The following is a 19,053-nucleotide window of genomic DNA, read 5'->3' on the forward strand; positions in this document are numbered from 1 at the left end:
CAGCAATATTCGCCGGATACAACCTCTTATTTTTGTAACCACCAAAGAGGAGTTTGTGGGCAAATAGACAATTTTATTATTTACCAGACCGACGTTTACCAGAGTTCAAGAACCACTCAGAAGACAATTTTAATTCGCAGATCTTTATTTATGTGTATTTTCGATCGGAGTTTGTACCGATCCCTCCTCAGTATATGTGTACTCTGCGACAATTTTGATTTTTCTTAGTAACCTTACATCATCGACGTTAATAACTGCAAATGATGCTGTGATAAACATTCGCGGAAAGAGTAAATCTTTCGGAAACCACCAGCTTTCAGATGCACGAAACGTGACAGATAGGAATCGTCCCGCAATACGACAGTGCTGCCAACTTTTTAGTTTTACACTTTTTCGTTATCTCCAGTTTCCCCTACATGTCCATATCCATGTGCATCGTTGCTTTAGTGAGGGTCTATGTTTAATATACGAAGGCTATTTTTTAAATAAGGTCCGTTTTTTAATAAGAAGAAAAATACTGTAAATATCATTAAAATATATTTTTTTCCATATTCTACATACTTTTATCTACTTTTCTACATAATTTCCATTTTGTTTAAACATTTGTCATACCGCTCAACAATTTTTTGAATTCCGACTTCAAAGAAATCTGCCGCCTGTCAAGAAGCCCAATCCACGACTGCAGTTTTCACTTCTCCTTCGTCGTTGAAATGTTGACCACCAAGGAACTCCTTTAAGTATCGAAACAAGTGAAAATCACTGGGTGCAAGGTCTGGACTGTGTGGATGATCGTATCGCGTCAAAACGATAAAGCACTGTTTAATCTTTTTGTTTTGTGATTGTCAGAAAGCAGTCTTGGAACGCACCGACAAAACAATTTTCGATAATTCAGTTTCTCCGAAACAATGGTATACAAAACTGATCTTGAAATCTGTGGAAATTCAATTGATAACGTTGAAATCGTGAATCGTCGGTCCTCTCGAATTTTGTTATCCACATCACGAATCAAATCTTCAGAAATCAGAGAAGGTCGGCCAGGGCGTGGCTCATCATGCACATTAACTCGCCCATCCTTGAACATTCTTACCCATTTTCGAACTTTACTGTCACTCATAGCATTATCACCGTAAACTTCACAAATCTGACGGTGAATTTCCGCTGCTGCCAAGTTTCTTGCATTCAAGAATCGAATAACAGATCGTATCTCACAGTCGGCGGAAGACTCAATTTTCTTAAACATTTTAAACTTCTACAGCTCAGCATACAGACAGACGATATGGCTGCAAATGGCGTCAAAACGCGCGCCAAGCTTACTCGGAGCAGAAGCGCATGCATACTGCCGTGATTGCGCATTATTCTCACTTTCATTCACAAACGGACCTTATTTAAAAAATAGCCCTCGTACATTTCTTTGCAAAAAATATTTGTATAGCAATTTGGAAACCTGCAACTAAGGTTTCTCAAACGGGATCCCGGTTGTTTTTTAACCCGGGAAATATCCTGGGAAATTCCGCAAACTTCTTAAAAATTCACTTTTTTCTTATTTTGTGTTAAGGTTGAGGAAATTTTGCAAATAGAAAGTATAATTAATTCATAAACTGTCAAAATTAATTTGTATTTTTTAATTTTAAACCTACTTATTAGTTTTTTATTAGTTATTTTTGCTCGTTATGGAATGTCACAAATGGTCAATAATCAATACGTAGCTTATTTGCCGCAGGACTCTGAAAATTCTTTACTTGTCAGAACCTGTAATATCTGGAATAATTGTGCTTACGCTGTCTTAATTTTTAACCATGCTCAGTAGCTTCAATAACTGCGTAACGCCAGGTTGTGCAAATTGGGCAAGGATATAAACGAGTACGAAGTCTGCAAGTATGAAGTTTTTCTTCATAAACCTGATTATTAAAGACACATGAACTGCCAAATTATTGGACTGTGATGTTTCTATTAAAACAGTCGAGGTAGACAAATCAAGAACACTAGAGAACAAAAGAAGTACTACAATTTCGAAAACAAACTAGAAATCTTCCAGGCTACAGGTGAAAAATCACATAACATCTGTCTTTTCTTGAATGCATTAAAGACGATTCCACCCACACGGATTGAATCGGAAAGGGCATTCTCGGTAGCGGGACTTCTCATTAGTTAAATAAGAATCAGATCGAGTAATCGGGGTATTGACCACCTTTGCTTTTTAAAATCTTAATACAAAATATTATTGTAAATTTTTATAATATGTTTTATTTAAATAACGAAAATTAGATCAAACTTCTAAGTTAGAAGGTAAGTTCATTATTTTCTTTAAATTTTCAACTCAATTCAAAGACATTTTTGTTGTAAGCATTTTCCAACAAACTTTAATAAATTTTTTCTATTTGTGAACATTTCTACGTAATTCAAAGATAATTTTAAGACATATCTTACACAGCATTATTAATATGATTTTGGAGGTTGCAGAACGTATAATTATTTTTCATTTTTTAAAGTAATTTAATATCATTTGGTTTCAAGATATTTTGTGTATCTTAAAAATAATTAATTCTATCCCGGGATTTCCCGGAACAAGCAAAAGACCGGGAAATGAGAAACCCTATCTGCAACGAATGTAGAAAAGGCAATTAACACATAATTGCAGTTAATAAAGATTAAGAACGCATGCATAATTTGGTTAATGGTTCAGTAGTTGAATTACGTTTTGTAAGGATCTGATAATGATTGCATCGTCGTTGAAATTGCACGATCAATATAAGTACGATGTGTGCCAACCAGTGATCAAACACTGGTATTTAGTCTTGGGTTCGCTCCTCGCCAACGGACTGGCTACGTGGAGTTTTTCGGATTTTCTTCACGTTAGTAACACATTAGTAGGCAGTGCCGTCTTTAGAAGGTAAGGGGCCCTGGGCCAGAAGAATGTTGAGGGCCCCCATGAAGAAACAGAATCAATACTAGATTACAGACCTAGAGGTCGCTGGTGTAGCTAGCACGGGCGAGACCAGTTACGGATATCGTGCTATCACCCTTTTAACATATCCCACAGAAAATCTGTTGACCTTTTTTTTAGCCAGTGAGATTTTTCACCCTGTACTCAACACTTCACACCACGTGTTGGAGGAGTAATTTCAATCGTATTATTAATGGTTTCTTCATTTCAAGTAACCTATTTGTTTTCTTTGTAACTTAATTACTTTCGGATTCAGGAGCCCCTACGACCTCGGGGCCCTGGGCCCGGGCCCCGTAGGCCCTCCCCTAAAGACGGCACTGTAAGTAGGGGGCCAGTTTTCCATAGAAAGTCCTCCCGAAAGGCATGAAAAGAACTAATTTACAGTCAGAGGCCAGATGCCCAGCAATTGAGATGGGAGGCTACCGTTCTTGGGACCCGGGATCGTGTCTGGACGGATCAAAAAACCCCAGGAATTTTTCGGGGAGTGGTCCGTCTGAATTTATTGGCCATTGTTTCTCACCACCCGATCGCTCCATAGTGGGCCTGACTATAAAGGGCTTGCTAAAAAGAGGACGTCTTAGTGCCCATAGAGTGAAAATAGTTTTAAAAAAAAGACCCTAGAAAGAAAAAGGAGTGTATGAAAGATAATTAATCCACTACATTTTCTAGAAATTAAAATTAATACAAGTTCAACGATCTTTATTACAAAAATTTAATACGACAATTTGCCTCCCCAGGTTCTGTATCACATGTGCGAAGGATACGCGGACATAGGCACGGAAAACATCCTACCTATCGATTACGTGGCCGGCGTGGCATCGTTTTTCGTCGTGGCTCTAGGAGGAACGTTCGTAGGAGTCATATGGGGCATTTTAGCCGCATTCATATCTCGTTTCACTCATCACGTTCGCATCATAGAACCTCTCTTCATCTTTGTTTTGGCCTATTTATCTTACCTAAGCGCCGAACTTTTTCGGCTTTCCGGGATACTTGCGTGAGTTTACTTTTCTAAACTTTCTATCGAGAGTTTTTCGAGAAAATTCGATATCCAAGCGTTTTGTTTACAGGTTAACATTCTGCGGAATGACCATGAAAAATTACGTGGAGGAGAACATATCTTACAAATCTCACGTGACGGCGAAATACGGAATGAAAATGCTGGCCAGTTCGGCAGAAACCATTATCTTCTTGTTTCTTGGTGCCTCGACGGTCAACGAGAGGCACGAATGGAACACCTGGTTCGTCATCTTCACCATCATTTTCTGTTCCGTTTACAGAGGATTGGGTGAGTGTTCATTTCCACTCGACAGATCTTCGAAACGCCATTCGTTTAATTGAACCTATTGTATTTTTAGGCGTCATCATTTTTACCGGAATAGCCAATAAATTTCGACTTCATAAAATCGACAAAGTGGAACAGTTCATAATGGCCTACGGCGGTCTTCGAGGGGCGGTGGCATTCGCTCTGGTGCTAATCATATCTGAAGAGGTCATACCCACTAAAGATATGATGGTAACTACCGTCATCGCCGTCATTTACTTCACGGTCTTCGTCCAAGTAAGTGCAAATTCGCATTCGTTTCAAACACTCGAAACGGTGTCTATCAATATATTTTTACTTTGTTAAAGGGAATGACCATCGGGCTTTTGGTGAAAGCGCTGAACGTGTCCAGAAGTCAAAAGATGAGATTATCTATGAACGAAAGGATACATATCAGGGTATAGACACTTTTATTCGAATCATTCGTTTGTACCCGCCATCGTTGCATTAATTCCTATTTTCTTCTTCAGCTGATCGACCATCTAATGGCTGGAATTGAAGATCTGACTGGACATTTCATGGGAAATCGCAAGATAAGAGACAAGTCGGTATTCATTTCTCTTGTAATTTTAAAATGTTATTACACACACAGAATTTAAATTTCAGTTTCGGTACGGCGGAATAAATACTTCGTTGTATTTTACTTTCTCGCCTGTTATGTATACGTAACAAGGGAAAGTATTTGCAAAGTCGAGTGTCTTTGCAAATCTCCATGTTTTGAGACGCCTTCTATCTCCAAAAGTCAAAAGAACGGAAAAAATTCCGTGTGTGTGTTTCGTTTAATATTTAAACGATTAAGAAGCGAAATTTGGCAGGGATGTTTGTGTCTGAGGTGGCTAATTTTGGTGGTTAAAGATCGAGGGAGGTCACGAGTGGGGTCGAACTTATCGAAGATTTTACTGGTTATTAGCATTTACAATTTATTATAAAACTCGTTTCTATCCTCAAAATTGAGCCTTTTGCCATTTTATAATAATTAACAATATAAAGTTTTTATAGTGAAATCTCAAATAAAATTGCGTGTGGCGTCATCTCTTATGATTAAATACGTTTATCTAAGAACTAACAGGTTCTCATGTAAAGAATTCGTGCTGTATCCTACGATGGTATTGTTAGATACAAATTGCAATTAATAAAGGCATATGAACTCGCGGTTAATGTTACCTTAGGTAGCCAAGATGGCGGCTCGTCTCTAATTCCAGCATGGAAACAGTGGGACGCACGTTCTAACCTAACCTAACCTATTCTAATAAATTACCATAATTATTAGCAACCAAATTATTAGAATAGGTTAGGTTAGTTAGAACTTGCGTCCCACTGTTTCCTAGCTGGAATTAGAGACGAGCCGCCATCTTGGCTACCTAAGGTAACATTAACCGAACTCGCTTTCCTATTAATTAAAAACAGTGCGATCGATTTCCAATACTAAACTTTCATAAAAAATCGAATAATAAATCCGTAAATAAAATAGTTTCAGTGATTTATTAAAAGAAACGTATAATTGGTTGGAAAATTTCTGACAATTTTCTCTGCGCTCTTTACAGATTTCGCTACTATAACAACAGATTTATTCGTCCGTTACTAACGAGAGATTCCAAAAGTGCCGAACCGAAGATATTCGAGACTTATTCCAAATTGAATCTAGAAGATGCTATGAACATGGTACAGCAAAACGGTAACGCCATCAACTCCGCCATGAATAATTCCAATCCTTCCTTGGCCATGATCCTCAAGTACTACGAGAAAAATGCCAACAAAGGGTACGTTTATCTTAATTTTGATAAATTAAGCAAACGAATACAGTTCGAATTTCTCTTTTATTACGCGCAGACTGGACGATTATTCTTACACCGAAGAATATTCTCCTTATAACGACTATTCCATCCCGTATAATACGAATTTCGTCAACATAGACTTAGGAGAATTGCATTATTCGCCTTCCAATAAGCATTTGGCGGATGCGGAATTGCATCACATTTTATCGGACGCCATGTTTCAACCCCCGAGAGTTACGGTAAGTTATTCGAATTCCCTTACCAGTTAATACTAAATTTTGAAACTTCGAAATTCTCTCCAACAGAGACGACGTTACAGTCGAAGCGACGTGGAAGAAACCAACCCGGACACTAAATTTCGTCATCAATTAGGCATTAGAATGCCCATGAGGTATTTCGCGTCGGAAGGTAGCAAGAAGAAGAAAAAACCGAGATCGCCGCGCCCCAAAGAATATTCTCAATACCCCTCTTACGGAATAAATCCGGGATTCGAATTCGACGAACCCGTCAAGAACTACAAACACGGTGAGTTTATTTACGACTCATTAAATACCGATAGAACGACACTTTTACCACTAGTGAAATCTATTCCCAATCTGGTACACTTCTGTAGTGTACGAACAATACACTACGGCACCAGATCGCGAACAGTTGAAATGATTTATACAATTACACAAGGGTTACTTAATGGTTCCGTATGATGATGAAACTATTGATCTTTAACTAGAGTTTCCACTAGAGTAGTGTTTCCATAACAAACATCTGAATATCGTTGCAATAGGGAAGAAGTGTCCTGATATTCCTCGTGTCACACGGGATTTTACATCACCTTAGCGAGTCTTGGGTGCATCTTATTCAAGTGCAATCTACTTGAAACTTACGAAGGACCATACTCAGAGGACATACATATCTTCTGGAGCTTCGTAAAAAAGTTAGCAAAACAGATTTATTCGATGGTCGAATAAGTCCAGTAGTTTCAGGAGGAATTATCAAAATGTCAAATCACTAATTTTAAGTGCAGCTTCCTCAAACATATAATCTGTCGTTATAAGTAGTTAAGGCACCCAATAATAGTGCATTCCTTTCCGAACGTTACCGAGAAAATCTCTCTAAACAATATGTAAAGACCTCTTATGTTACTTCTTCTACATCAGGCAAATTATGTTTTTGGTTTCGTGTGGAGGAAGGAATTATTTTATACTGCAATGTTCCCTCTAAGTTTACTTTCCCGACTGTTATATATAAGAGGAAAAACACCCAAGATTTCTACATTTTAGTACTGGAACCCGGAAACGTCGAGAAATGCAAAAAATTAGGAAGTTTTTCTGTATGAATACTAGGTTCTGCGGAATGATGATTTCGTTTGAAGCTTAAATAAAACTTTGAAGCTTAATAACTCCTGTCTTTTATGGAAAATTTCTGAGATTTTGCAGGTAGTATTAGAGGAGTTGATGCTATTAAATTTAGGTAGTCCCTTGACCTTCATCTCGAGTGGGGACGAGACCTATTGATGTTACTCATTATTAGTCTTAGTTTTAAGGGTAGTGGTGAATTTTATTATTAAAAAAATTAAGCTTTTTGCCATTTTATAATCATTATCATCAAAGGTAATTTTAAGCGTTTTCGCGCCAGGAAGTTATGTAACTCGTTGCTTCACGATACAAAAACGTACATGAGCAAACGTTTTTACAAATTATTTTAATTGTGAAACATACAAATAACAAAACACTATTAACTGTAAAATGTAAATTTATTGCTATCTTTATAGAAGTCCATATTTCTAGACGTATCATTAACTAAATGTAATTTGGTTCTCATAACGTGGCTTAAATGATCTGAATTGCTTTTTTGTTAACTGAATTCATAGTGCTAAATCCTCTGTCTGCACTTGTTGCTTGAATTGTTCCCATATCTTTTTTTTTCCCCCTCCGTCTCTCTCTTTCCGCCCCGTGGACACTAAGAGGGCCTCTCTTAGCAAGTCCATTATGGGTTCGGCCAGGCCCAGAATGAGGTGGTGGTGGTGAGGGACGGAGCCGACATATTCGGACGGACCCCTCTCCTTCATAACCTTGACAATTCTCAGATTTAAGAAGTTGGATTTTTTGGGCAACATCAGAAATGCTCGTGCGCATTTGGACGTTTACGAGAAAGAAACGTGCGCTGTTTGCTATAAAAGTCTTGCACGACTTAAATGCACATTGGCGACGTCACTTTAGAGTTACATCACAAGGGCAACGCCTATTATTGAAGACAGTCACGTGACCATAAATTTGTCATTTCTTGAACCACTTCCTTTTCAAACTTACGATAATTGGCGAGTGGATTACGGAATTTATTAAAAATTGTTTGGAGTGATGATGGAGGAAATATGACGACGACAATGCTTACAGAGAAGCCGATCCTTTAATTCAATTTTGAATAATTTGGTGACGCTTCATCAGATAAAAGTTCGGGACACCGTCAACTGGGCGACAAAATAAGAGATGAATAATAGACAAAATACATTTGGTGATTTTTCTAAAGAAAACAAAACTTCTTTTCTATTGATCCGGTAAATTTAAATAATAATTTTTAAGAAACGAGTTGAGTTAAAAGAAATCTCAAAGGATAGTTGAGAGCTGCCCCAAATTAAACTTGACAGGGAAATGTCAAGTTTAATTTGGGACAGCCTGTATATTTATTAATTTTGCGGACTATTTTAGCAAAAACTATTCATCAGAGTCATGAAAGTTTAAGAATGCTTTAATAAGACGATGGGAATTTTTTCTAGAGCAAAAATAGTTCCAAAAACAATCAGTAGATGGCGCTCTTTAGGCTGAAATCGTGCCGTATTGGGTGCGTTCGTTAATACGGTCGCTCTGATGTTTGTAGGCATTTAGGGAACGACGGTGAAAGAAAAAGATGGCGGCGCCCGCACTATCGATAGTATCGTGATGGAGGAATCTATAATTCTAAAATATGAGCTTTTAAAGGCAAAATAAGGGTCCCAATTGTAAAATTTAAACAAAAAAATGAATTATTTGTTGAGAGCATTCAAAATAGCCACGAAAAAAATTCGAAAAGACCATCACGTGCACTGACTTGCGCTCTCACAACTTCTAAATTTTCATTCATAAAACCACATAATGGACCCCGAAACGAAACTATCCGAGCCATGGAAGACGTCATGTTGTTTTCCACCATAAACTACTGCTACAAGCGGCCGTTTTTGCCGTTCGACGACGCCCACTCCGACCGGAATTTAGGAGGGCGTTCCGCAGGAATTTTTAAACGGATGTCGCTCGCGCGGAGTTACGCGGAGGAATAAAAGAACGCACCCATTGACCAGCAAGATCCCTAGACTTTTCAATCCATGCGATATTTGATTATGGGGTTATCTCAAAGACTTGGTCTATCGTGATTCCATAACATCTCAGCAGCACGTCACGTGAGTAACATTCCAAGGCATACATTGCATACAACTGTTGAACATGCTGTTTTAGGCTTTCGGATGGTAGCAGACAATGGTGGTTATCATGTTTTTAGGGCATTAAAAATTGCTTTCTCAGATTAAAAAAAAATATCACCATCATAAGTATTCACTAATCAATTATTTTTCAAAAACATCTTATTTATATTGATTAAATTAATAAATAATAATTATTATTATGAAGATTTCTGCTGTGAGAGCTTTGTAATATAATAAATGTTTTAATAAATAATGATTACTTGCTTAGAAGACTACAGAAAATAATTTTCCTCTTCTAGTCAATGTTTACCTTTATCAGGAACAACAGCCATACAAGATTGCTTGAACATATTCAATATGAAAAATTCAATTGAAATTTAGTGCATATTTTGAAGTTATAAAAGCAATAATTATTACATAATTTAATAGTATATGCAGCAAACAGCATTACTTGTGTCTTTTAGTGTGAACATGTTGCATTTTCTGAAGTAACATTTTTAGTGAAATTGGAAAATAGAGATTTAAATATAAAATATTTAAATCTCTATTTAGTTGATAACAAAAATCCAGCATATAAACTGCTTTAATATTTAATTAACCCTGTTTAAATTACATCATCAAAGCATGGTTTCAGATAAGTACTTGTCTATAGACTGTTTGTGGTAAAGTTTTAGTTTTCTGATAATGTTATTACACAACCTATGTAACTTATTAAACAGAATACATGTTATAATATGTTTGTGGACTGAAAACATACTTTAAAATTTAATAGAGTAATTGAAATTAAAACTTTCAGTCATTTAAATTAATGTTTCATAATAATTGAGAGTAATGTAACACAGTACAAATTCCATATTCTAATGAATAATTATGTTGCTTAATAATTTTATTATAAAATAGAAATATCAACAACTTCAACTTTAGACAATACCAACAAATATACTGTTTAATAAATTTTTAGAAAATATACTTATTTAATTCTCTATAAATTAATTACATTTAGTTTATATGCACAACTTCCCTCATTCAGGAACTTTCTTATCTCTTGTAAACACCATTGAAGGTTTACATAATATATTAAGTTTGTGAGAATAAAATTAGATCAAGAGAAAAGAAAGGTAATTTATAAAAATGTTTGCTCTGAGCTCCTATTTGCAGTTTGCGTAATGCAAAAAATGCATAAGAATATAGAAAATTAAATGTATTTCTATTTAAAGAAATATCTCCAAATTTCTTCTCTAATTTTGCATTTCAAAACTAAATAAATTTATCTTCATACTTTATGTAAACCATTGACATAGGTTTTTATTTTGAAACCTATTTAATTAAAGCCTTTAATTATATGTCACAGTAACCTCTGAATGAAAATAGAATATATTTGAAATTATAAAAGGCATTCCGTGGTTCAAACTGGAAGTACAGTACACAACATGAAATCTATACCATGACCTTGAAACTAAGGACACAAGATCAGGACATAGTGTTTCCTATGGAGCTGCCATATTGAGTTAATCTAGGCCTTGTTCTATATAGAGCTATAATGCACCCTCTATGCTGATTTTTGGAACTAACTCTTTTTGCTCTACAAAAAAATTCCCATCATCTCATTAATCATTTCTGACAAAATAATTAATGATACTACATTACATTGTTCTAAAACATTGCTTTTTCCTAAAGACCATGACACCCTAGACAATTTTTGTGAGAGAAAAAGTCTAACATTGCTCGCTGTAACCAATGAGCATGTATAGATTTATCACCTGAGTACATCTTGTTTACAATACAAAAATAAAAATGGAGTCATCACCCGGTTTTCGTGTACCCAAAAGTTTTGCATTATTAAAAGGATCGATTTTCCACTACATTTATTTATCAAACTATAGCACAAATTGCTGCACAAATGCAATCGTCAATGTGTATTAGCAAAATATTCGTGTGCTGTTAATTTTGCTAATGAATTTGGGAGGAGCTTTAGATACGGTCTCTTGTTATGCTTGTGAATGTAAATTGTAAACTAACAGACTTTTGAGCCATTCTGCGTAAAGCTTAAATTACTAAAAGTGACAAGCCGACGTTTTTCTCTTCAGAAAAAGGAAGATTATCGCTACCTCTTTCGAGCTATCGAGGAGATGACAAGTCGAACGATTCTGGTCCGTGGACCACATTTAAAGCCATGAAACGTATAGAATCCAATTCGTCGTTAGATGATGGAATCATCTTTTCCGTTCCGGAACAAAAAGAGGAGGAGGAGGAAAATCAAGAGGAGAAATGTAAGTTACTAAATATCTGTTTATGATCTCTCTTTTATTAAATCAAACACAAACAGGCAAGCACAGCTGATCTTAAAAATCCACGTCAGATTAGTCATGAATTTTTCTAATCCATCAATATTAGTTAATTGTATTAGGGCAGAAAAAATATGGCAAGGTTATAAATAAACAACAACTAACCCATTATATATAAAGACCAACAACTGCCGAATTATTGGGCTAGCAAATGGCTATAGAAATATTAATAATTTAAGTAAATTTGTTACTAGAGTTAGGCATTAGGCGCCATCTCTTGCTAAATTTAATAATTAGAATTTTAATTAAATAATTTAAATAAATTTAGGCCTAACTGGAAGAAAATGGTCGTACGGTAATCTTATATCAACTGGAAGGGGAGATCGGACCGAAGGTCCGGGTAGCGTAACTGGTAACGTGTCTGCACGGATAGCAGAAGGTGTGGGTTCGAGTCCCGCTTTGGGCCGATTCTTTTCTCCCAGTTAGGCCTAAATTTATTTAAATTATTTAATTAAAATTCTAATTATTAAATTTAGCAAGAGATGGCGCCTAACGCCTAACTCTAGTAACAAATTTACTTAAATTATTAATATTTCTATAGCCATTTGCTAGCCCGATAATTCGGCAGTTGTTGGTCTTTATGGCAAGGTTATCTCATTTCTTTGGAATACTGTGATAATACATAGTTCAAGTTTTAGGACAGATAGGGCAAATTATTTAAAAGGTTTAAAAATAATTGCATTGAGTAAATAAAAATAACCAAATTAGAGAAAGCAAAGGTGGTCAGCAATATGACCATCAAAACTTTAAGGTGACATATATGACCACTTAATGTCGACATAAAAGTTTGTTGGGAATCGTTTCAAGTTGAATCATATTGTTAGTTGTTTTAGTTTCCATCTCTTCTCTTTGTAATTAATACTTATTTTGTAGCCTACTTTGATACAGGATGTACTGTATCAAAAGTTCTAAGTTTTGAAAATTACATTGTATCCTGTTCATTCGAAAATATAACACGTCAGACTGTTTGGGCTGTAATTTGAAAATAATTGTAGACTTATAAATTCCCACTGTTGTCTGTCCAACTGTCTGTCTTTCCTTAATCTTGAGAGCAGTGTTAGATAGATGAAACTCGAGACCAGATATGAAAAGTTTAGTGGCAGGAGACTCAATTAACTATATACAGGAGCAAGACATTACTAATTTGAGATGGACATCATATAGTTTAAATTAAATAAATTAAGAATGTGATTAAAAATTTCAGCCCGGCGTTGTAACGATGTCACAATAAATAATTGCTCGTGGGAAACGCCGGGAGGTAGGACGGAAGTCGGACCTCCTTGTTCTCGGCGAATAGGTCGGCAAGACCCGCCCCACTGTCAAGGATGGCTAATTTTGCGCGATATCCCGACTTGTCGGGATCGGTCAGTTACTTGTCAGGTCGAGTGGAGGAGTGTGTGTGGGGTCGTCGATAAAGAAAGGCAATATCCGTATAACAGGACAACACAGATAATGGTTTATTGGAACATAGGAACTACTACAGAAACGCTACGCATCCCGTCCCTAATCGCGGGAGAGAGAGAGCTCACAATTGTTAGGGGATTCATACCTCTCGGTGATCGATTTTGATCGAGGATGTTCGTCGGACTCGGGCGTTTTCCTGGCGGAGCGACAGGTGGGCGGCAGGATTGGCTTGTCGGCTGAGGCTTCGGCGTCTCGACTTGGCTTTCGAGTCGGATACGGTGTCGCCGGGCAGTTCGTCTTCTTCGGACGTCAGCTCCCCGTTCTTAGAGATCTCCCCCCTATTTATACTCTAAGTCCCTTCCGCCACGATCACCAATCGCGATCGAGGATGGTGACTTGAGTTCCGTGACTCAGGTCGGATCCTGAGAAGGAGGGAAGTGAGTTTGACGGCGGAAGATTGTACATCCTTCGAAACTTGATCGTTATCGTGGATCGCGATCGTTATCTCCCGAGAGGGCTTCGAAATAATTAAAATTTAACATTGGACCGGCCTAATACGGGTCTCACACTCGTACAAATTTAGATTTGTGAATGAAGATCTTGAAACTGTGTTGAACATATCCATAGAATGGCTTAGTGGGTATGGTGCATACTCTGAACAAAGAATTATGCTTTCAGAAGGCTTATTTCAACACAAAATCTTACTAACAGTTACCAAGTAAACCTATTTTGTATGAACTTGTTCAAAGCTTTTGTGAAATCCGGACTCTGGACTGGTTTTTTAGCCAACTCAATCCCCAGACTTAACTGTCATATTTCTTTTATTGGGGATAGAGTTTATGTAAATCAACTTATGCTATTTGGTTGACCTGAAATGCAACATTTCAGCAAGCATATAGATATCATGCCAATACTGTTACAACACATGAATACGTGTCTGCCAGTGGAAGGCAAACTTCCATCACTACCACCAAGCTGTACTTGAGATTTTATTTTGTCCATCCTGTATTTGTGTTTCACAATATAATGAGAGAAATGCTGTAGTTTTGTACTTTTATTTTTTATTCCTAACCTGTTTTGTGAAGATAGGAGGATCAAAACTAATTTCTTAAAATTTAGATGTAGCCTTTAGAAAAATGTAAAAAATTAAGCTTTGAGACTAGTCTAATGACCTTTCTAACTAAGTTGCTATAGCCAGTGATAGGTATAATCCTATCACTTCTCTCTCTCTCTCTGGATCTGATCCTCAGAAAATTTCATAGGTGGTTTGACCAACAAGTAAGTTAAGTTGGACCCATCTCTTGCAATGTAAAAGAGAGCAGACAGAAATTGAAGGTTCTTTGCAATAGAATCAAATAGCACATTATATAGCTGAAGGCCAGCTTACACCATGTATTTCTATTGCCTGAAATAAAACAACAAACAACATTGCTGCTGTTAAAAATTGAGGTCTTATCTTTCAGTTTGGCAATTTTCATTCTTCTCAATTGTGCACTTTCATTCTTCTCAATTGTGATTGCTGCAGTTGGAGCTACACTTACATAAGCTGGATAATTTCTTCTAAACTTGAGCTACGCCTTTACCTGCACTGAAGCTTTCTGCAAAGTGATATATGGTGTTGATGACTGACTTTTTTTTTAATATAGCAAGTTGTCTTTTGTTAGAACATCATTATTCTGATCATTTCATTCCAAGTCAATGAAAATTTCAAACATCCATTTTTCAAAGTCTAATCTTAATCAAAAGTTTTGATTTCTTTTTAACAAACTAAAAATACAGAGTAAATGATACACTAATTTCAAATGTCTAAAATCTTGAACACTGAACCTAGAAGAAAAAAATCATCATCAAGCTGACCAGCATACTGAACATGCTACTTATGTCTTTTCATACCTGTAATTTAGAAATGATAATTTTTAAATAATGTAACATTTAAAATAGAATTACAGACACTATGGCTTCTTCGTTTATACTGGAACAGTTGTCTTATGTAAAAGAAGAGGCAAACTGAACCTAGCACTTCCTTGAAGTAGTCTATATTGTTTGAGTTTTTAGAGAAAAATAGTTTAATGTTGAAAATGCCATATAAGAGTGGATATCTTTACAATTATCCATCATCCACTGAGATTTTGAAGACAAACTTAAAATAAAATGTTAGTTCAAGTACAACAATAATGAGAACAAACTAAAGAATACAAAAAAAAAAAAAAAAAAAAAAAAAAAGACAAAATTCACAGACAGACAATATTCTAGGCTACCATATGTAGTCATTTGCATAACTTACGACAACAGTTTCAATTATTCCACAAACAAAAACAATTCTAAGAATCTGAAACACTTGCTATGGCAAGTGTTTCAGATTCTTAGAATTCATATGATAATCCAGGCAACAGTGTAGGAAGGCACTAAACATGACAGCACCATAGTGCAAGAAGGAGAAAAATCAGTATTGTTAACTTCACCTCATAAAAATGACAATTCTTTGTGTTCTAGGGTTAAATATAGTAATAACATGATTGAGACAAAGTACAAGTTAGTTCACAATGGGAACATTAAAAAACAAATAGTTCATATATTAAATGTGAGATCTAGAAGATTTTCAAAACAGTCAAACAGGTTACATAGATCATTTCTCTGATGAACAAAATTAATTATAAACACATGAATGCATTATCCTAATGAATCTTCAATCATTAAGCTTTAGTTGCTCACAGTTGTCAGGGTTTGATCTACTCTCCCATTCGTTGTTACAAATTTTTGACATTTGACCTGGCATAGTGAGGCACATGACTCCATAAATCACTAACTTTGTTGTTGAGGATGAAGAACAATTGTAATTTAGGTAGGGACAAAGTTTCAAGCCCTACATCAATAGTCACTTGAAAGATAGAATTCTTTCCCCCTTCTCAAGTGACATCTTTAATATTCATGACGAAAGAACATTTTGAAAGAACATTAATATTACCAAGTTGTCTAAAATAATTCAAAATTGCTTTATTATTTTCAATAAAATCCATTCCTAGTAAACAGAGTGATGACACTCCTCTTTATTATAAGAAATCTTTGCATTAATTTTTTCCATTTTTGTATATAATGAAGCCAGAAAACTACCTATAGGTTTACATTGACCATTCATACCAGCTAAAAATAATTTTTCACCATTCCATTTGACATCTGACAAGTGAATTCCTGTAGAATAAACAATATCCTGTATCCATGCAAACTTTGACGTTAATACTCTCTATATTCGCATTTAATTGTGGGAGAATTGTTTTTTCACTTACCAAATATTTTATCATTGTTTTGTATAAGAAGAAATAACAGTCTCCATTCTGTACTATATCCAATTAGTTTAACAGGAGGGACATTCCTTCTGACTTCTGAGATTTGATCTATTATTACATTGGGCTAACTTTAATTTGAATGTAAACACTTCAATAAAAAGGGTTAATTCAAAAATGTTAGTCATAAAAACTTTTTGAATTAATCCTTACTGGAAAATAATTTAAGGCTTTTGATTGAAGTGTTTACTATATCATTCCAGTCCAATAAATGGTGTTTTAATTTGAATGCTTTGGTCATGTAATTTATAATTGTTCTATTCCTGTGTTATACAATTCAGATGTTCTTATTGCTTTGGTTTTGCTATGTAAAATGAAATGTTTGCAATGTAGCAATTTTAATTATTTCAATAAAATAAAGAAAGTGAAAAAAGTTAAATAGAAATCCCACCATTCAATTACTTTAGTTTCTGTGCCTTTGGTTTCCTAGATAAATTTTTCTGTATTCTCGTAACTTTTACATTTTTTTTTTATCAGAAACTTCTTTGACTACTACCACCTTTCAGCTGCTATTCAGAATAGTTAAATATTCCTTAAAATCCAGCAAAATTTTAAAATTGTTTCAAAATTCACAATACAGCAATGTCTACCCAATACTGCTATGGTAATTGAAAACTTAACCACTCAGCAGTGAGCGACGAATATATTCGTCAAAGGTGATCGTGTGGCAGTGATGAGGGACGCATATATTCACTAAATTCTTTTGGGGGTATCGCCAAAAACTACAGCAAAAAAAAAAAAATAAAATTCACATAAAAAATGAATTATGTAACAATAAAAAAAGACTTTTCTTTACTAGACATAACTGTTTACAAAATCTTTTTCCGAAACAGTAATGAGAAAAAACGTGTGAAAAAATACTTTAAAAATTTCCCATATTTCTTCTCCACAACTAAGTGGTAGTGCCACATCTGACTGTTCCACTGTTGAAAGGTTTATACATGTTTTGGAATGATACTTTTATTAAGTTAACATTAAAATCTGGCTTACTTAACTTCAGTTATTTGCAGATAATAATTTTCTGTGGTTACATATGTAGAATTGTGGACACTCCATCCTGACAGATGTTGATTCTCTAATGATATTCATATTACTGAACATGATGACTGTGTCCACTACTAAGAATCATTTATTGTTCCAGCTGACTGCCATTTTTCTTCAAGACACAAGTACAAAAGAAAATAGTATTACTGCTGCTAGTCAGAGGGCTACTACTGAAACTCTAGTCCTGTTTAGACCTTGCAAGATCCAAATTTTAACAAGAAATAGAAACCTTGCATCTGAGTTTGTTACGATATCAAAAGCTTTATTAAACTATAAATGCTAGTATTAGATGTTCTGACTACAAAACTCAAATGTTACAATAAAACTTATTGTTAGTAAAAATTATTGAAGAAAAACCCTTTGCCAAATTAATACAGTAAACTAGTCATTGGTGATAATTTACATTACAAACATGCTTACAAATTAAGCAAAACATTATTTCTTCTGTTTCTACTAACATGTATTTGCAACTATAAATGAAAAATTATTTAATATTTTAGTCATATTAATAAATCCTAAACTAGTGATAGCAATTCCATTCATTATTTAAATCTTACTATGGAATTATGCAAATTAAGCTCTACTCAAGATATGTTACGATAGCAGTTGAGTTTAACACAACTTGACCTCCAAGAGAGGAAAATAAGTATCGTAACTACTGAACACAACTATAAATCAAAAATTCTTGTTTGTTACCTCATATACTTGAAGAAACAGATCACAATTTTATGTTTTCCTTGAGCAAATATTTTCATTGACATTATAGTTATTCTTCCAATAGTTTTGCAGGCTTTTGCTGTAGTGAATGGGCCTCATTTGAGGTATGTAGCCCATTTATCACCATTTGGCACTTGTTGATAGGGATGACCAATCACATACAAGATTTGTGTATTGAAATGTTCCTAGTTTGGCTTCAGAAATCTATCCATTAAGGGTACTCCTGTATGGAATTGCTAACAGAAACACACAAGCCTACCACAAGTTCATACCCTTTGGGATGGGTATTGTTATTGGATTATGCATAAGCAAGTTTCTAGAAATTGTATATACCAGGGGTGGCCAACAAGTCGATCGCGATCGACCGGTCGATCGCCAAGTCAATTTTGGTCGATCGCTAGCGATGTCTTGACTTAATGTATTATATTTGTAACTGAACGCAACTATATGCATGCAGTTATGACTTGACTCATAAGCAGTCAGTGCACTTCGTACTAAAACAGTGTATAAACATAGTGTGTATTTCACACTTCCCCCTCCCCACTTAGACTATGCCTATGACAACAAGTCGATCGCGACACATTTTTACGATAAAAAGTAGATCTTATGGGCACAAAAGTTGGCCACCCCTGGTATATACGATACATAGACATTACATTATAATTCTGTCAAAAGCTTTACTGGCTAATTTGTGCACCAATTATAAATACTGTA

At 35.3% G+C, this 19,053-nt stretch overlaps 1 protein-coding gene across 1 annotated transcript in view; it reads left to right on the forward strand.

The window, feature by feature from the left end:
* Nucleotides 1–19,053, forward strand: part of LOC136970157 (Na(+)/H(+) exchanger protein 2-like) — a 55,245-nt gene that overhangs the window by 34,816 nt on the left and 1,376 nt on the right. Inside the window, exons 3-11 of the mRNA XM_067264562.1 lie at nucleotides 3,682–3,938; nucleotides 4,012–4,229; nucleotides 4,300–4,502; nucleotides 4,574–4,663; nucleotides 4,736–4,809; nucleotides 5,810–6,025; nucleotides 6,096–6,279; nucleotides 6,346–6,565; nucleotides 11,576–11,758. Of these exons, the coding sequence (XP_067120663.1) occupies nucleotides 3,682–3,938; nucleotides 4,012–4,229; nucleotides 4,300–4,502; nucleotides 4,574–4,663; nucleotides 4,736–4,809; nucleotides 5,810–6,025; nucleotides 6,096–6,279; nucleotides 6,346–6,565; nucleotides 11,576–11,758 (1,645 nt within the window). The remainder of the gene's footprint in view (nucleotides 1–3,681; nucleotides 3,939–4,011; nucleotides 4,230–4,299; nucleotides 4,503–4,573; nucleotides 4,664–4,735; nucleotides 4,810–5,809; nucleotides 6,026–6,095; nucleotides 6,280–6,345; nucleotides 6,566–11,575; nucleotides 11,759–19,053) is intronic.

The sequence above is a fragment of the Centruroides vittatus genome, unplaced genomic scaffold (assembly GCF_030686945.1).
Source record: "Centruroides vittatus isolate TY-2023 unplaced genomic scaffold, ASM3068694v2 contig_19, whole genome shotgun sequence".
Classification (NCBI taxonomy): Eukaryota; Metazoa; Arthropoda; class Arachnida; order Scorpiones; family Buthidae; genus Centruroides; species Centruroides vittatus.